The sequence below is a fragment of the Nyctereutes procyonoides genome, unplaced genomic scaffold (genome assembly GCF_905146905.1).
Source record: "Nyctereutes procyonoides isolate TBG_1078 unplaced genomic scaffold, NYPRO_anot_genome, whole genome shotgun sequence".
Taxonomy (NCBI): domain Eukaryota; kingdom Metazoa; phylum Chordata; class Mammalia; order Carnivora; family Canidae; genus Nyctereutes; species Nyctereutes procyonoides.
In genome coordinates this window covers 39824453-39838666 of record NW_026575044.1, presented here as the reverse complement: position 1 = coordinate 39838666, position 14214 = coordinate 39824453, and the positions used below count along the sequence as shown (strand labels likewise).

The 14214-nt window shown below is 41.7% G+C and overlaps 2 protein-coding genes across 2 annotated transcripts; one reads left to right on the top strand and one right to left on the bottom strand.

Annotated features, from left to right (window-relative positions):
* Positions 1-897: 897 nt before the first annotated feature.
* LOC129508600 (ATP synthase subunit d, mitochondrial-like) lies at positions 898-1415 on the top strand. Its single transcript, XM_055323511.1, has 2 exons — positions 898-919; positions 952-1415. The coding sequence occupies exons 1-2, from the start codon at positions 898-900 to the stop codon at positions 1413-1415; spliced, it is 486 nt and encodes a 161-aa protein (XP_055179486.1).
* Positions 1416-10513: 9098 nt separating this feature from the next.
* LOC129508626 (proteolipid protein 2-like) lies at positions 10514-10918 on the bottom strand. Its single transcript, XM_055323561.1, has one exon. It carries the CDS (start codon positions 10916-10918, stop codon positions 10514-10516), a length of 405 nt encoding a protein of 134 aa, XP_055179536.1.
* Between the last annotated feature and the right edge of the window lie 3296 nt (positions 10919-14214).

Genomic DNA, 14214 nt, shown 5'->3' with positions numbered 1-14214 from the left:
ATGAACAGTTGTGAAAATTTAGGTTCAGTTTTAAGAGCTTGATTTTATATGATTAATATTTATCCCAAAATAGTATGTAAGCACATATTTTTCTAGATCTGAGAAGTGAATCAAGAAGAATATGTTCCTTTACCTAAGAGTACTCCTTATGAGATCAGCCAAGCTACTCCTTTCTTTCCACAGGACAGTCAGGCTTGGGAGTCAGTGTAGTTTGTCCTTTTTCGATCCACTACAGCCTTGGTGCTGCCTAAGCATAGTTGGGAATTTCAGCATCTATCAAGATTAAAGCAGGGAAAAGTGTAGGGCAAGCCATGAGCACAGAGTGCCTTAAGGGCTTCTCCTGACTCACCCTGAATGCCTTCCTCCAACATCTGTTTTTTATTTCTTAGAAGCTGCTATTCCATTCAACTGCAAAAATACTTGCATTGACCCTAAAAACAGAATGGAGACATAGAGAGAAACAGATTTCTGTAAAACAATTACTTTCTTGCTCTATGTTATTGCCATTTGGGGAAGGTACTGATGCTACACTCACAAACCCAAGCATGCAAATCACTGAGAGTACCTTCCCCCCCCCCCACAGACCTACTCTTTCCCATTTTTTGCAACAGCCTCCCATCCAAATTTCCTCCTACCCAGCACCACTCCACTGAGTCCCAAGACTCAGTGCTTTCTACCCACTGCTTTTTAGGTTCTTACATCTTCCTCTTTAGGGCCTTTAAATTGAAGAACTGCCTTTTTTGGCAGCAACAGGCTCATCACCCAATATCTACTTCCTGTTTTTATTCATCACAACTTTCATCACTCATCTCAGTTCCAACTTTAAGACATCCATACCGACTTCCGGCCCTTGCTGCTGTGGACTGTGGGCCACTGAGGTTGGTGAAGGATCTCAAGATGGCTGGGGAAAAACTTGCTCTAAAAACCATTGACTGAAAAAAATAAATAAAATAAAAACCATTGACTGGGTAGCTTTTGGGGAGATCATACCCCGAAACGAGAAGACCATTGCCAACTCCCTGAAATCCTGGAATGAGGTGCTTACCTCCAGGTTGGCTATTCTTCCTGAGAAACCACTTGCTATCAACTGGGCTTACTACAAGGCCAATGTAGCAAAGGCTGGCTTGGTAGATGACTTTGAGAAGAAGTTTAATGCCCTGAAGGTTCCTGTGCCAGAGGATAAATACACTGTCCAGGTGGATGCTGAGAAAAAAGAAGATGTGAAAAGCTGTGCTGAGTTTTTGTCTATCTCAAAGGCCAGGATTGAAGAATATGAAAAAGAGCTGGAGGAGATGAAGAACATAATTCCATTTGATCAGATGACCATTGAGGACCTGAATGAAGTCTTCCCAGAAACCAAATCAGACAAGAAGAATTATCCCTATTGGCCTCACAAGTCAATCGAAAATTTATAAACTTGAGTTGAGGAGAAAGCCCTGGCCCTCATATTATAAACGTTGGACATTGAAAATAATGATATGGCTAAAAAAAAAGACATCCACACCAAACACCTGGAAAGAGAAAAATATCTGTTTTTAATATTTCACTATTTTGATCCCCCTTCCATCACTCAAAGACCTCCTGAAATATAACACCTTCCCTAAAATCTCTGTAACTGGAAGAGAGACATTGATTCCTCATACTAACCCATCAACATATAAATATCACCCATATATACTCTATATATTCTTTTTTAATAACCATGACACTTTATGTACTTTATCCCCCTCTTTTTTTTTTTTTTTTTTGCAGACAGTGTAAATACTCTGCTAGTTGAGTTTATACATTTGTTTTTGTTTATGTGTTCTTGTCACTGCTGTTTTATGCACTCCCTAGGGCATAGGCTAGGACTTTAAAAGCAATAATCATGTTTTTCTTTTCATTATAAAAATAGTACATACTTATTTTTAAAATTTTGGAAAATATGAAAAAATAAAATAGAACAAAAGAGTTGAGAAACTCTGAGGGAGCAATGATACACTCTCAGTCTTGCCAGGCCAAAATGGTTCTCATCTCTGCTTCTTGTGGATCTAATTTACTCTTTTCCTCTATCCATGACCTGATTATTTCTACTTCTCCCTGTACATAAGCCAAATATAGCAACTTTAGCATCATACACACACAGTGAATTTAAGTACTTACAGAGCTCAAGAAGTAGTTCTTGTTTCCGTCCATATTCTGTAAATTTTACATAATTATTTTTTTTAAGATTTTATTTATTCATGAGAGACAAACAGAGAGAGAGAGAGAGGCAGAGACATAGGCAGAGGGAGAAGCAAGCTTCATGCAGGGAGCCTGATGAGGAACTTGATCCTGGGTCTCCAGGATCACACCCTGGGCAAAGGCAGGCGCTAAACCGCTGAGCCACCCAGGGATCCCATAATTATCTTTGTACAGTTAATACATGCATATGACATATACATTCAAAAGATATGATACAAAATGAAAAATAATTCTTCCTCCCATCTCTGTCCACAAGCCGCTAGTTCCTCAACTTTTGTGTTGTTTGTATTCATTTCAGTTGTTTGTATTATGTTCAGTTGTTTGTATTCATTCCAGAAGTACACAATCATTTTATATTTGTTTCACAGACTTTTCTCTCTACCATGCTTTTCCTCCCTATCTTGACAAGGTACCTTGGAGATTGCTCTGTATCAGTAAAGATAGAACTGTTTCATTCTTTTTAACTATAGAGTAATTTGCTTTTTAGTTGCACAACAATTTATTTAACCAATACCTTACATTTAAATTGGTTCCAACCTTTTGCTATTCCAAACAATGCTGCAATGAATACTTTCATGCACAAGTCTCTCCTGAGTTATGTATTTTGATTTTGCTTTCAGTTAAGTGGTTTCTTCATTCAATATTTGTTTTTAAAAAGAGGTCTCATAGGTACTGTAGTTTTTGTTAGTCTTTTTCTTTTTCTAAATTCCTGCTTAGTCTTAGTCTTTTCTTCTTATATTTTTCTATATAACCTTGAGCTTATTTTTCCTTTTGCCTCTGCAATGATTTGGATTTTGGAATAAAGATTCCTTATTTTTAGCCTACAAATAGTTATCCTTAAAATAAACAATGTCAAATATGCATTTTTATTATTATAAATTTTATGAAGAAAGTTGTAACTTTTTTAAGATTTTATTTATTTATTTGAGAGAGAGAGTGGGAAAGAGCCCAAGTGGGGAGGAAGGGCAGAGGGAGAGGGGAAAAGCAGACTCCCCACTGAGCAGGGAGCTCAACTCAGGGCTCAATCTCAGGACTCTGAGGTCATGATCTGAGGCTGAAGGCAGGTACTTAATAGACTAAGTCACCCATGTGCTCCAAGAATAAAACTGCAACTTTTGAGAACTCTTTTTGGACAGGAAACTTAGCACATTTTCTGCCCAACTTTATCTTTCCCCTTTTTTTAAAATTTTTTTAATTTTTTTAAATTTATTTATGATAGTCACAGAGAGAGAGAGAGAGAGAGAGAGAGAGAGAGAGACACAGGCAGAGGGAGAAGCAGGCTCCATGCACCGGGAGCCCGATGTGGGATTCGATCCCAGGTCTCCAGGATTGCGCCCTGGGCCAAAGGCAGGCGCTAAACTGCTGCACCACCCAGGGATCCCTATCTTTCCCCTTCTTTTAAAAAAACACTACAATCTTTTATTTCAAGTTTGACAATACTATCTTCAGTTTTGTAACTAAATTACAACTAGCAATTAGATTTCTTTCTGTATGTCTAATTTCTATATTTGCTTCCAGTCCTTGTAGAGAATGTTTTCTCGAATTTTAATTTTTACTCATTTTTTAGTGGTCTAAAGTAAAACTTTAAATAATTTTAAGATGAAGAACACTTAGGTGAGATCTAGCATATCTCTAAGAACATCTGTTGGGGAGCCTGTGTGGCTCAGTAAGTTAAGCGTCTGCCTTTGGCTCAGGTCACCATCTCAGGATCCTGGGATCAAGTCCCAAGTCAAGCTCCTCACTCAGTAGAGAGTCTGCATCTCCCTCTCCCTCTCTGCTCCTCCCTGCCCTGCTCAAAAAAACAAAACAAAACATCTGTTGTCCTCATACATCAATGAAAACATGAATAGGCATACTTTTTGATTCCACAAATTTTTGCCCATTAAATTTGCTCCATTATCTTTTTTAGACTTAGTGCTACTGAGGAAATGAAAAGACCAACCTCTGTCTTACGGCAACATTTTCTTGCTTAGCTCTTGTTGGATTCTTCGTGTATTTCTGAAATTTAAAAACTTCACTGGGACAATCCTAGAGGTAGATTTGTTGTCATTTTTTTTTCTCTAAAAAAGGGAACTATAAAAGACTCAAGTCTTTGGGGCACCTGGGTGGCTCAGTGGTTGAGCATCTGCCTTTAGCTCAGGTTGTGATCCTGGAGACCCGGGATCCGGTCCCACGTCAGGCTCCCTGCGTGGAGCCTGCTTCTCCCTCTGCCTGTGTCTCTGCCCCCCTCTATCTGTCTGTCATGGATAAAATAAAATCTTAAAAAAAAAAAAAAAAGATTATGTCTCTTGTCTTAGACTGCATACTAAGTCTTTTTTTTTTTTTTCTCCCTATTTTTTCAACTTGGAATTGGGAGAAAAATATCCTGGCCCAGAGTTTGAAAAAAAGGTAAGGTGCAGAGTTTTAATGTTTACTTCCTCACCATCTAACTTAGGTACTGACTCTCCTCTAATTCTGTGATTTGACAGGCAGGGGCCAATTCCAGTTTTTTGTTGCTTAATAGGCATTTATTTTGTGTAGTTCCTTTGAAATGAAATAGAATCACTTCCTGATTCTCTATTAGAAAAAGGATGTATAACCTACAGAATTTAACTGTATTTACTTTTCCTTAATGACATTGAGTAGTGCAAGACAATTTTACCCATCCCCCAGGTTTCCCTACTTTTAGTGTTCCTCTACCCTACCTGAAATTCTTCACCTTTCAGAGGACTACATATACCAAGATCTCTCCTATTTATCCTAGCCTTATGTGCCAGGCATTATAGAAACTGAATTAAGAATGACTAATATGGGGAATCCCTGGGTGGCTCAGCCATTTAGCGCCTGCCTTTGGCCCAGGGCGTTATCCTGGAGTCCTGGGATTGAGTCCCACATTGGGCTCCCTGCGTGGAGCCTGCTTCTCCCTCTGCCTGTGTGTCTGCCTCTGTGTGTGTGTGTGTGTGTGTGTTTCATGAATAAATAAAATCTTTAAAAAAATGACTGATATGAAAGGGACACTCTGATTCTTCAGAAGTCTGTTTCTACACAATGAAGGCTATGGTTGTCTCCCTTTCTCATTCATGAAGCTCTGTGTTTCCAAACTTAGGGCAGTGCTGAGGGAAATCCTGGGGAAGTATGACATAGGATTTTTTCTGCCTGTTTTCTGGCTGTGCTTTCTGATTCAAAAGATGCTGTGGGCCTGGGACATCAATTCTATTTGTTAATTTGTCACTGTTGAGAACTTAATAATAGAAATATTTCTAGAATCTCTTTTAAGATTGACTTTTATTCTTTCTTTTGGAGTTTGTTGTGCATTTTCATCTTTTGGTAGTGCTTGGTGAATATTTAATAGAAATTAGGAGAAGAACTGTCAAATGCTTTAATTACTCAGCCATCATCCTAGTCTTAAATAGTGGGTCCAAGTTTGTTTAACTTACTTTATATAATCTGGGTATTATAAGACACTCAAGGAAGAGTCTCTTCCTCCATTAGCCTGATACTTTTTTTTTTCTCCTTCCAAATCTTTTACTCGGTGTTGGGGTTTTTTTTTGGGGGGAGGGGGGTGTTTCTTTCAGCATCTGTTGTACTCATGTTCCCTTGGGCACAGGACATGCAGACCTTCTCGTGGTTGCACAAGACACACCAGCGCACACACAGATGCACACACACAGACACAGCACAGGTCCAGTTCTCCAGGTTCAGTCCCCTGGCACCGCTCCCCACACTCATTTGTACGTCTTCATGTGCCACAGCCCGTCGTTCAGGTAGTGGATGTTCTCTATGCTGAAGCCCTGTTGACCTTCTCGATGTCCTCCATAGCCTGATACTTTAAATGCAAGTGTTAAAACAATTTATTTGTGTGAAATACTTGACATTGTCAGGAGCCTCATGAAATGCAAATATTCTCCAAAGGGATAAAATAGGTCAGTTATCCTGGTTTGATAACTTTAAATCATCAAGCAAAGCTAGTTTGCTCTGGCAATGAGGGAGTGAAGCACAAAAGCTCATGACAGCTGATGTTTTTTCCAGGATTCAGACCACCACTTTAAATTAGGGAAGCAGAAACATTTTAACTGCTCTGAACCATCCCTTGTGTTCCAGGCAATCTCTGACAAGTCCTCAGTACTTCCTATCTAGAGTATCTCAACTAGTTTATAAGCATCAGAGAAGAATTGGAAAGCATCATCACAACTGCTGATCAATCCCAGGATCTTGGGGGGAGGGGCAAGATGGCGGAAGAGCAGGGTCCCCAAATCGCCTGTCCCCACCAAATTACCTAGATAACCTTCAAACCATCCTGAAAATTTACGAATTCGGCCTGAGATGTAAAGAGAGACCAGCTGGAACGCTACAGTGAGAAGAGTCCGCGCTTCTATCAAGGTAGGAAGACGGGGAAAAAGAAATAAAGGAACAAAAGGCCTCCGAGGGGGAGGGGCCCCGCGAGGAGCCGGGCTGAGGCCCCGGCGAGTGTCCCCAGGACAGGAGAGCCCCGTCCCGGAGGAGCAGGAGCTGCACCAACCTTCCCGGGCGGGCGGAAAGGGGCTCGCAGGGAGTTGGAGCAGGACCCAGGAGAGCGGGGATGCCCTCGGGCTCCCGGGGACACTAACAGACACCTGCGAGCGCAGGAGAGTGCTCCGAGCTCCCTAAGGGCTGCAGCGCGCGCACGGCGGGACCGACCGGAGCAGCTCGGAGGGGCTCAGGAGCGGCTCCGCGGAGGGGGCTGCGGGGCGGGAGCGTGAATCCACCAGCGCAGGCCCCGGAGCACAGGGCGCCGGGACACAGCCCAGGATCCGGCCTCCCCCGGGACAGGCAGAGGCCGGGAGGGCCCGAGACAGCGAAGACGCTCCTGCCCCGAGCTGAGCAGATCAGCGGCCCCGCCCCGGAGCCTCCAGGCCCTGCGGACGGAGAGCCGAGAGCCCCGAGCCCCATAGTTCCTGCGGAGGCTGAATCCAGGCTTCCAGAGCTGCCATAGCCACTGGGGCTGTTCCTCCTGGGGCCCGACGGGGTAAACAACCCCCGCTGAGCCCTGCAGCAGGCAGGGGCAGAGCAGCTCCCCCAAGTGCTAACACCTGAAAATCAGCGCAGCAGGCCCCTCCCCCAGAAGACCAGCTAGAGGGACCAGTGATACTCCCCCGTGTTCCAATACAGCTTGTTTTTGGCCACTCTGCACTGAGCAAAATGACTAGAAGGAAAACCTCACTTCAAAAGAAAAAATCAGAAACAGCCCTCTTTCCCACAGAGTTACAAAATCTGGATTACACTTCAATGTCAGAAAGCCAATTCAGAAGCACCATTATACAGCTACTGGTGGCTCTAGAAAAAAGCATTAAGGCCTCACGAGACTTCATGACTGCAGAATTTAGATCCAATCAGGCAGAAATTAAAAATCAATTGAATGAGATGCAATCCAAACTAGAAGTCCTAACGAAGAGGGTTAACGAGGTGGAAGAACGAGTGAGTGACATAGAAGACAAGTTAATGGAAAAGAGGGAAACTGAGGAAAAAAGAGACAATCAATTAAGGGACCATGAAGACAGATTAAGGCAAATAAATGACACTCTAAGGAAGAAAAACCTACGTTTAATTGGGGTTCCCGAGGGCGCCGAAAGGGACAGAGGGCCAGAATATGTATTTGAACAAATCCTAGCTGAAAACTTTCCCAATCTGGGAAGGGAAACAGGCATTGAGATCCAGGAAATAGAGAGATCCCCCCCTAAAATCAATAAAAACCGTTCAACACCTCGACATCTAATAGTGAAGCTTGCAAATTCCAAAGATAAAGAGAAGATCCTTAAAGCAGCAAGAGACAAGAAGTCCCTGACTTTCATGGGGAGGAATATTAGGGTAACAGCAGACCTCTCCACAGAGACCTGGCAGGCCAGAAAGGGCTGGCAGGATATATTCAGGGTCCTAAATGAGAAGAACATGCAACCAAGAATACTTTATCCAGCAAGGCTCTCATTCAAAATGGAAGGAGAGATAAAGAGCTTCCAAGACAGGCAGGAACTGAAAGAATATGTGACCTCCAAACCAGCTCTGCAAGAAATTTTAAGGGGGACTCTTAAAACTCCCCTTTAAGAAGAAGTTCAAGTAACTCTGAACGTGAATGGGCTTAATGACCCCATCAAAAGGCGCAGAGTTTCAGACTGGATAAAAAAACAGGACCCATCTATTTGCTGTCTACAAGAGACTCATTTTAGACAGAAGGACACCTACAACCTGAAAATAAAAGGTTGGAGAACCATTTACCATTCAAATGGGTCTCAAAATATACCCTAAAAACTACAGAACACTTCTGAAAGAAATTGAGGAAGACACAAAGAGATGGAAAAATATTCCATGCTCATGGATTGACAGAATTAATATTGTGAAAATGTCAATGTTACCCAGGGCAATTTACACGTATAATGCAATCCCTATCAAAATACCATGGACTTTCTTCAGAGACTTAGAACAAATTATTTTAAGATTTGTGTGGAATCAGAAAAGACCCCAAACAGCCAGGGGAATTTTAAAAAAAGAAAACCATATCTGGGGGCATCACAATGCCAGATTTCAGGTTGTACTACAAAGCTGTGTTCATCAAGACAGTGTGGTACTGGCACAAAAACAAACATATAGATCAATGGAACAGAACAGAGAACCCAGAAGTGGACCCTGAACTTTATGCTCAACTAATTTACGATAAAGGAGGAAAGACGATCCACTAGAAGAAAGACAGTCTCTTCAATAAATGGTGCTGGGAAAATTGGACATCCACATGCAGAAGAATGAAACTGGACCACTCTCTTGCACCATACACAAAGATAAACTCAAAATGGATGAAAGATCTAAATGTGAGACAAGATTCCATCAAAATCCCAGAGGAGAACTCAGGCAACACCCTTTTTGAACTTGGCCACAGTAACCGGAGAAGGACAAACAGTGTATGTTCTCATTCATTTGGGGAATATGAATAATAGCGAAAGGGAATATATGGGAAGGGAGAAGAAATGTGTGAGAAATATCAGAAAGGGAGACAGAACATAAAGACTTCTAACTCTGGGAAATGAACTAGGGGTGGTGGAGGGGGAGGAGGGTGGGGGGTGGGGGTGAATGGGTGACGGGCACTGAGGGGTACACTTGACAGGATGAGCACTGGGTGTTATTCTGTATGTTGGTAAATTGAACACCAATAAAAATTAATTTATAATAAAAATAAATAAATAAATAAATAAAAAAAATCCCAGGATCTTTACCACAAACTGGTGGATTTCCATGATTCTTTTTTATTTTTTTTACCAATGTAAATCTTAGTTATTATGACACATTATTGCACAGTCCAGTACAAAAAACAGTTTAAAGTGGACTGCTCTAGGGATGCTAGAGTGGCTCAGTTGGTTAAGTGTCTGCCTTCGGTGTAGGTCATGATCCTGGGGTCCTGGGATCGAGCTTCATATTGGGCTCCATGCTCAGTGGGGAGCCTGCTTCTATCTCTCCTTCAATCCCTTCCCTGCCCTCACTCATGCTCTCTCACTCTGCTCTCTCAAATAAATAAATAAAATCTTTAAAAAGTAGACTTCTCTAGTTGAAGCAGGGAGTGGCATCAAACAGTATGCCCTCTCTGCACTACTTTTGTTCCTAAATGGGCTCCATGGAATGCCTAGAGCTCTGAATAGCATAATTTCTAAATCACTATTCTAGACATCACTAAAGGATGTTTGTGCAAGCTACCCGCTGAAGAAGACTATGAGAAAGGGCATCAAGATGTCTCAGCATAACTAGAATGCTTGAGGTCTGTGTTTGGGCAGTTATTTTAAGAATACACTTGATTGGTATTGGCTATACTTAGCACACTTACCCCCTTCCTACCCCAGGCAACTACTGAGAAGGAGTTCCATCGGGCTGTGTGATCACCAAGACCAAGCAACACATTTGAGAATGAGTGTTCCATTTTTCCCCCTCTTTTGGTTTGTGGCTTTGCCCCATGGGCAGGCCCTGCATGCAGAACTGCTCAGCAGCAATGATAGGAGCAGGTAAAACTCTAAAAAGAAATCTCACTTTTCTGCACAAAGAACTGGGGAAAAGGGCCTCTGTGAGGCAGAGGGCATAGGAGGAAACCTGAAAGGAAGTGAGGTCAAGAAGAGGCTGCCCTAATGCTGTGTAAGAAACTATACCAGTCCCTAGTCTACTCTTGAGCTGTATATGCATAGGACAGATCCAAAGTTGCCTAGCAAAAGCTTTGAGAATTGAATTAAGAATCAAACCATCAACCAGGTCTCAGGGAAAAAAGGGAATCCACCAACACAGTCAGTGCTGCTCTATGTCTTTATTACCTTGAGGGGTAGGTGATGAAGGCATCATAGCCAAAGAGGAACACAGCAATGAGGCCCAGTACTCCTGCAATGATTATGGAGCGATTTCCTCCCTCAACAAGGACAACAATGGAGGTGATGAGGTAGAGGGTGGCTGCAATGAGAGTTCGGAAGAAATCAATCCAAGACCAGTATTGTATCTTGGAGGCTAGGTCACACATGTAGATGACAAAGAAGATCTCAGCAAGGATCATCTCAACTACTGACAGAGAGGAGTATGCTGGTGTTGAGAGGCTGAACCAGATTAGAATCACCAGGCACAATATCATCTCAGCACACAGGAGATTTCCTTTTCTGGAGCATAAGAAGTTGGTGAAGACAGTCCAGCAGCCACGGGCTGAGAGGTCCTCAGCCTCCACCATGATGAGGCCTGGAGTTCCTGGAGGCACATAGGATCTGCAGGCTTGATGGAGGGTTCCAGAATGCTGCACACCCAGCCGTTTTGCCTTCTGTCTAAAAAGTGGTTTTAAAAACTTGCAATCTGAAGTTGACTTGGTTGACCACCTGCTAAAACAGTAATTATGATGATTATAATAATAATAATAATAATAATAATAATAATAATAATAAAATACCTTAGAGATTTTTAACAGGATTCATATCTACACAACTTAATATTCTTAAAGTCCAGAATACAATCCAAAATTACCTGATAAGCAAAGAACCAAAAAATGTGGCCAACTCTTTTTATTTATTTATTTATTTATTTATTCATTCATTCATTCAGGGAGAGAGAGAGAGGCAGAGACACAGGCAGAGGGAGAAGCAGGATCCATGCAGGGAGCCTGACATGGGACTTGGATCACACTCCAGGCTGCAGAAGGCGCTAAACTGCTGCGCCACCGGGGCTGCCCAAAATGTGGCCAATTCTTAAGGAAAAAGATAATGAATAGGTGCAAACCCTAAGGTGACACAGATGCTGAAATTATAAGACAAAGACTTTAAAACAATAGATTGTAATAATAATAAGCTCCATAAGGTAAATATACATTAAATAAAATATATAGAAATATAAAAGCACTCAGCAAAAAAATTAAATTCTTGAAAAAGAACAAAATCATTTTAAAGCATACAATCTGTGAAATTACCTGGCTGGCTGACCTCAATAGCAGAATAGCAGAATGAAGATGACAGAGGAAAGGGTCAGTGAACTTGAAGCTAGATTAATAGAAATCATTCAGTCTGAAGAACGAAGAGGAAAATACATTGGAAAAAAATGAATAGAACTTCAGAGAGTCATAGAACTATATCAAAGGTCTAACATTTATAACAACAGAGTCCTATAAATAAATTGATGCAGAAAAAAAATTTGAGGAAACAATGGCTGAAAAGTTCCTCAATTTGATGAGAGACATTAATTTGCATATTCAAGAAGTTTAGTGATCATAAAACAGAATAAACTCAAAGAAAACCACACCCAGACACATTATAATCTAACTACTTAAAACTAAATGTAAAGAAAAAAATCTTAAAGGTAGCTAAGGAAAAATGACAAATATAGGAGAACAATGATGTTAATGATGATGGACTGCTCATCAGAAACCATGAAGGCCAAAGACAGTAGAACAGCATTTTTAAAATGATAGGAAATAATGTTAACCCAGCATTCTATACCCAGCAAAACTATCCTTCAGGAATAAAGGAGACATAAAGATATTCTCAGATGAAGACAATCTAAAAGTACCCATGGCCAACTAAAAGAAATGATACAGGAAGCTCTTCAGACTGAAGGAAAACAATACCAGATGAAACCTAGAAATTTAAGAATGAAAGAAGAATAAAAACAGTAATATCTGGGTAAATAGTGAATCCTTTTTTTAAAAGTTCCTCAAAATATATGTAATTATTATTTTTTGATATATTTTTTAAGTAGGCTCCACACTCACCATGGGGCTTGAACTCATGACCCTGAGATCAAGAATTGTGCACTATCCGGGATCCCTGGGTGGCGCAGCAGTTTGGCGCCTGCCTTTGGCCCAGGGCGCGATCCTGGAGACCCAGGATCGAATCCCACGTCGGGCTCCCGGTGCATGGAGCCTGCTTCTCCCTCTGCCTATGTCTCTGCCTCTCTCTCTCTTTCTCTCTCTGTGACTATCATAAATAAATAAAAATTAAAAAAAAAAGAATTGTGCACTATCCTAACTGAGCCAATCAGGAACCCCCAAAATATGTAGAATTATTGAAGGGAAAAAATTTCACATTGTCTGATAAGGTTTTAAATGCATGTTAATTTAGAGGCACTTGGGTGGCTTGGTCAGTTAAGCATCCAATTCTTGATTTTGGCTCAGGTCATGATCTCAGTGCTGTGAGATGGAGCCTAGAGTTAGGCTCCATACTCAGCAGCAAGTCTGCTAGAGATTCTCTTTCTCCCTCTCTCTCTGTCCCTCCCCTGCTTATGTGTTCCCCTTCTCTCTCTCAGATCTTTAAAAAAATAAATTAAAAAATAACGCCTGTTAATGTAAAACACATGACAACTATAACATAAGGGGAGAGAGTAAGGGATTTACGTGGTTGTAAATTTCTACATATTACTTAAAAATTACTGTATTATCAAGAACAGTGGGGGATCCCTGGCTCAGCAGTTTAGTGCCTGCCTTTGGCCCAGGGTGTGGTCCTCTAGTCCCGGGATCGAGTCCCACGTCAGGCTCCCTGCATGGAGCCTGCTTCTCCCTCTGCCTGTGTTTCTGCCTCTCTGTGTGTGTGTCTCTCATGAATAAATAAATAAATAAAATCTTTAAAAAAAAGAATTAAAAAATCTACATGCTCTTCTCAAGAAACATAGTTTAAATATAAGAACAGGTTAAAAATAGGGATCCCTGGGTGGCACAGCGGTTTAGCGCCTGCCTTTGGCCCAGGGCACGATCCTGGAGACCCGGGATCGAATCCCATGTCAGGCTGCCGGTGCATGGAGCCTGCTTCACCCTCTGCCCGTGTCTCTGCCTCTCTCTCTCTCTCTCTCTCTCTCTCTCTCTCTCTCTCTCTGTGACTATCATAAATAAATAAAAATTAAAAAAAGATTTTAAAAAGAACAGGTTAAAAATAAAAGGATGGAAAAGACATATTATGTAAACAATAATCAAAAGGAAGCCAAAGTAGCTTTAAAAAAAAAGATTTTATTTATTTATTCATGAGAGACACAGAGAGAGAGGCAGAGACATAGGCAGAGGGAGCAACAGGATCCCTGCAGAGAGCCTGATGTGGGACTCGATCCCAGGACCCCGGGATCACGCCCTGAGCCAAAGACAGACACTCAACCATTGAGCCACCCAGGCACCCCCAGAGTGGCTATTTAAAAAAAAAAAAGACTTTATGTATTATTTGAGAGATAGAGAGTGAGAGAGACCATGAACTGGGGGAGGGGCAGAGAGAGAGAGAGAGAGAAGCAGACTCCCCGCTAAGCAAGGAGCCTAATGCAAGTCTCCATCCCATTATCCTGAGATCATGACCTGAGCTAAAGGTGCACTCTTAACCACCTGAGTCACTGTGGTACCCCTAGAGTGGCTATTTTATTTTATTTTATTTTTTTAAAATTTATTTATGATAGTCACAGGGAGAGAGAGGCAGAGACATAGACAGAGGGAGAAGCAGGCTCCATGCACCGGGAGCCCGATGTGGGATTCGATCCCGGGTCTCCAGGATCGCACCCTGGGCCAAAGGC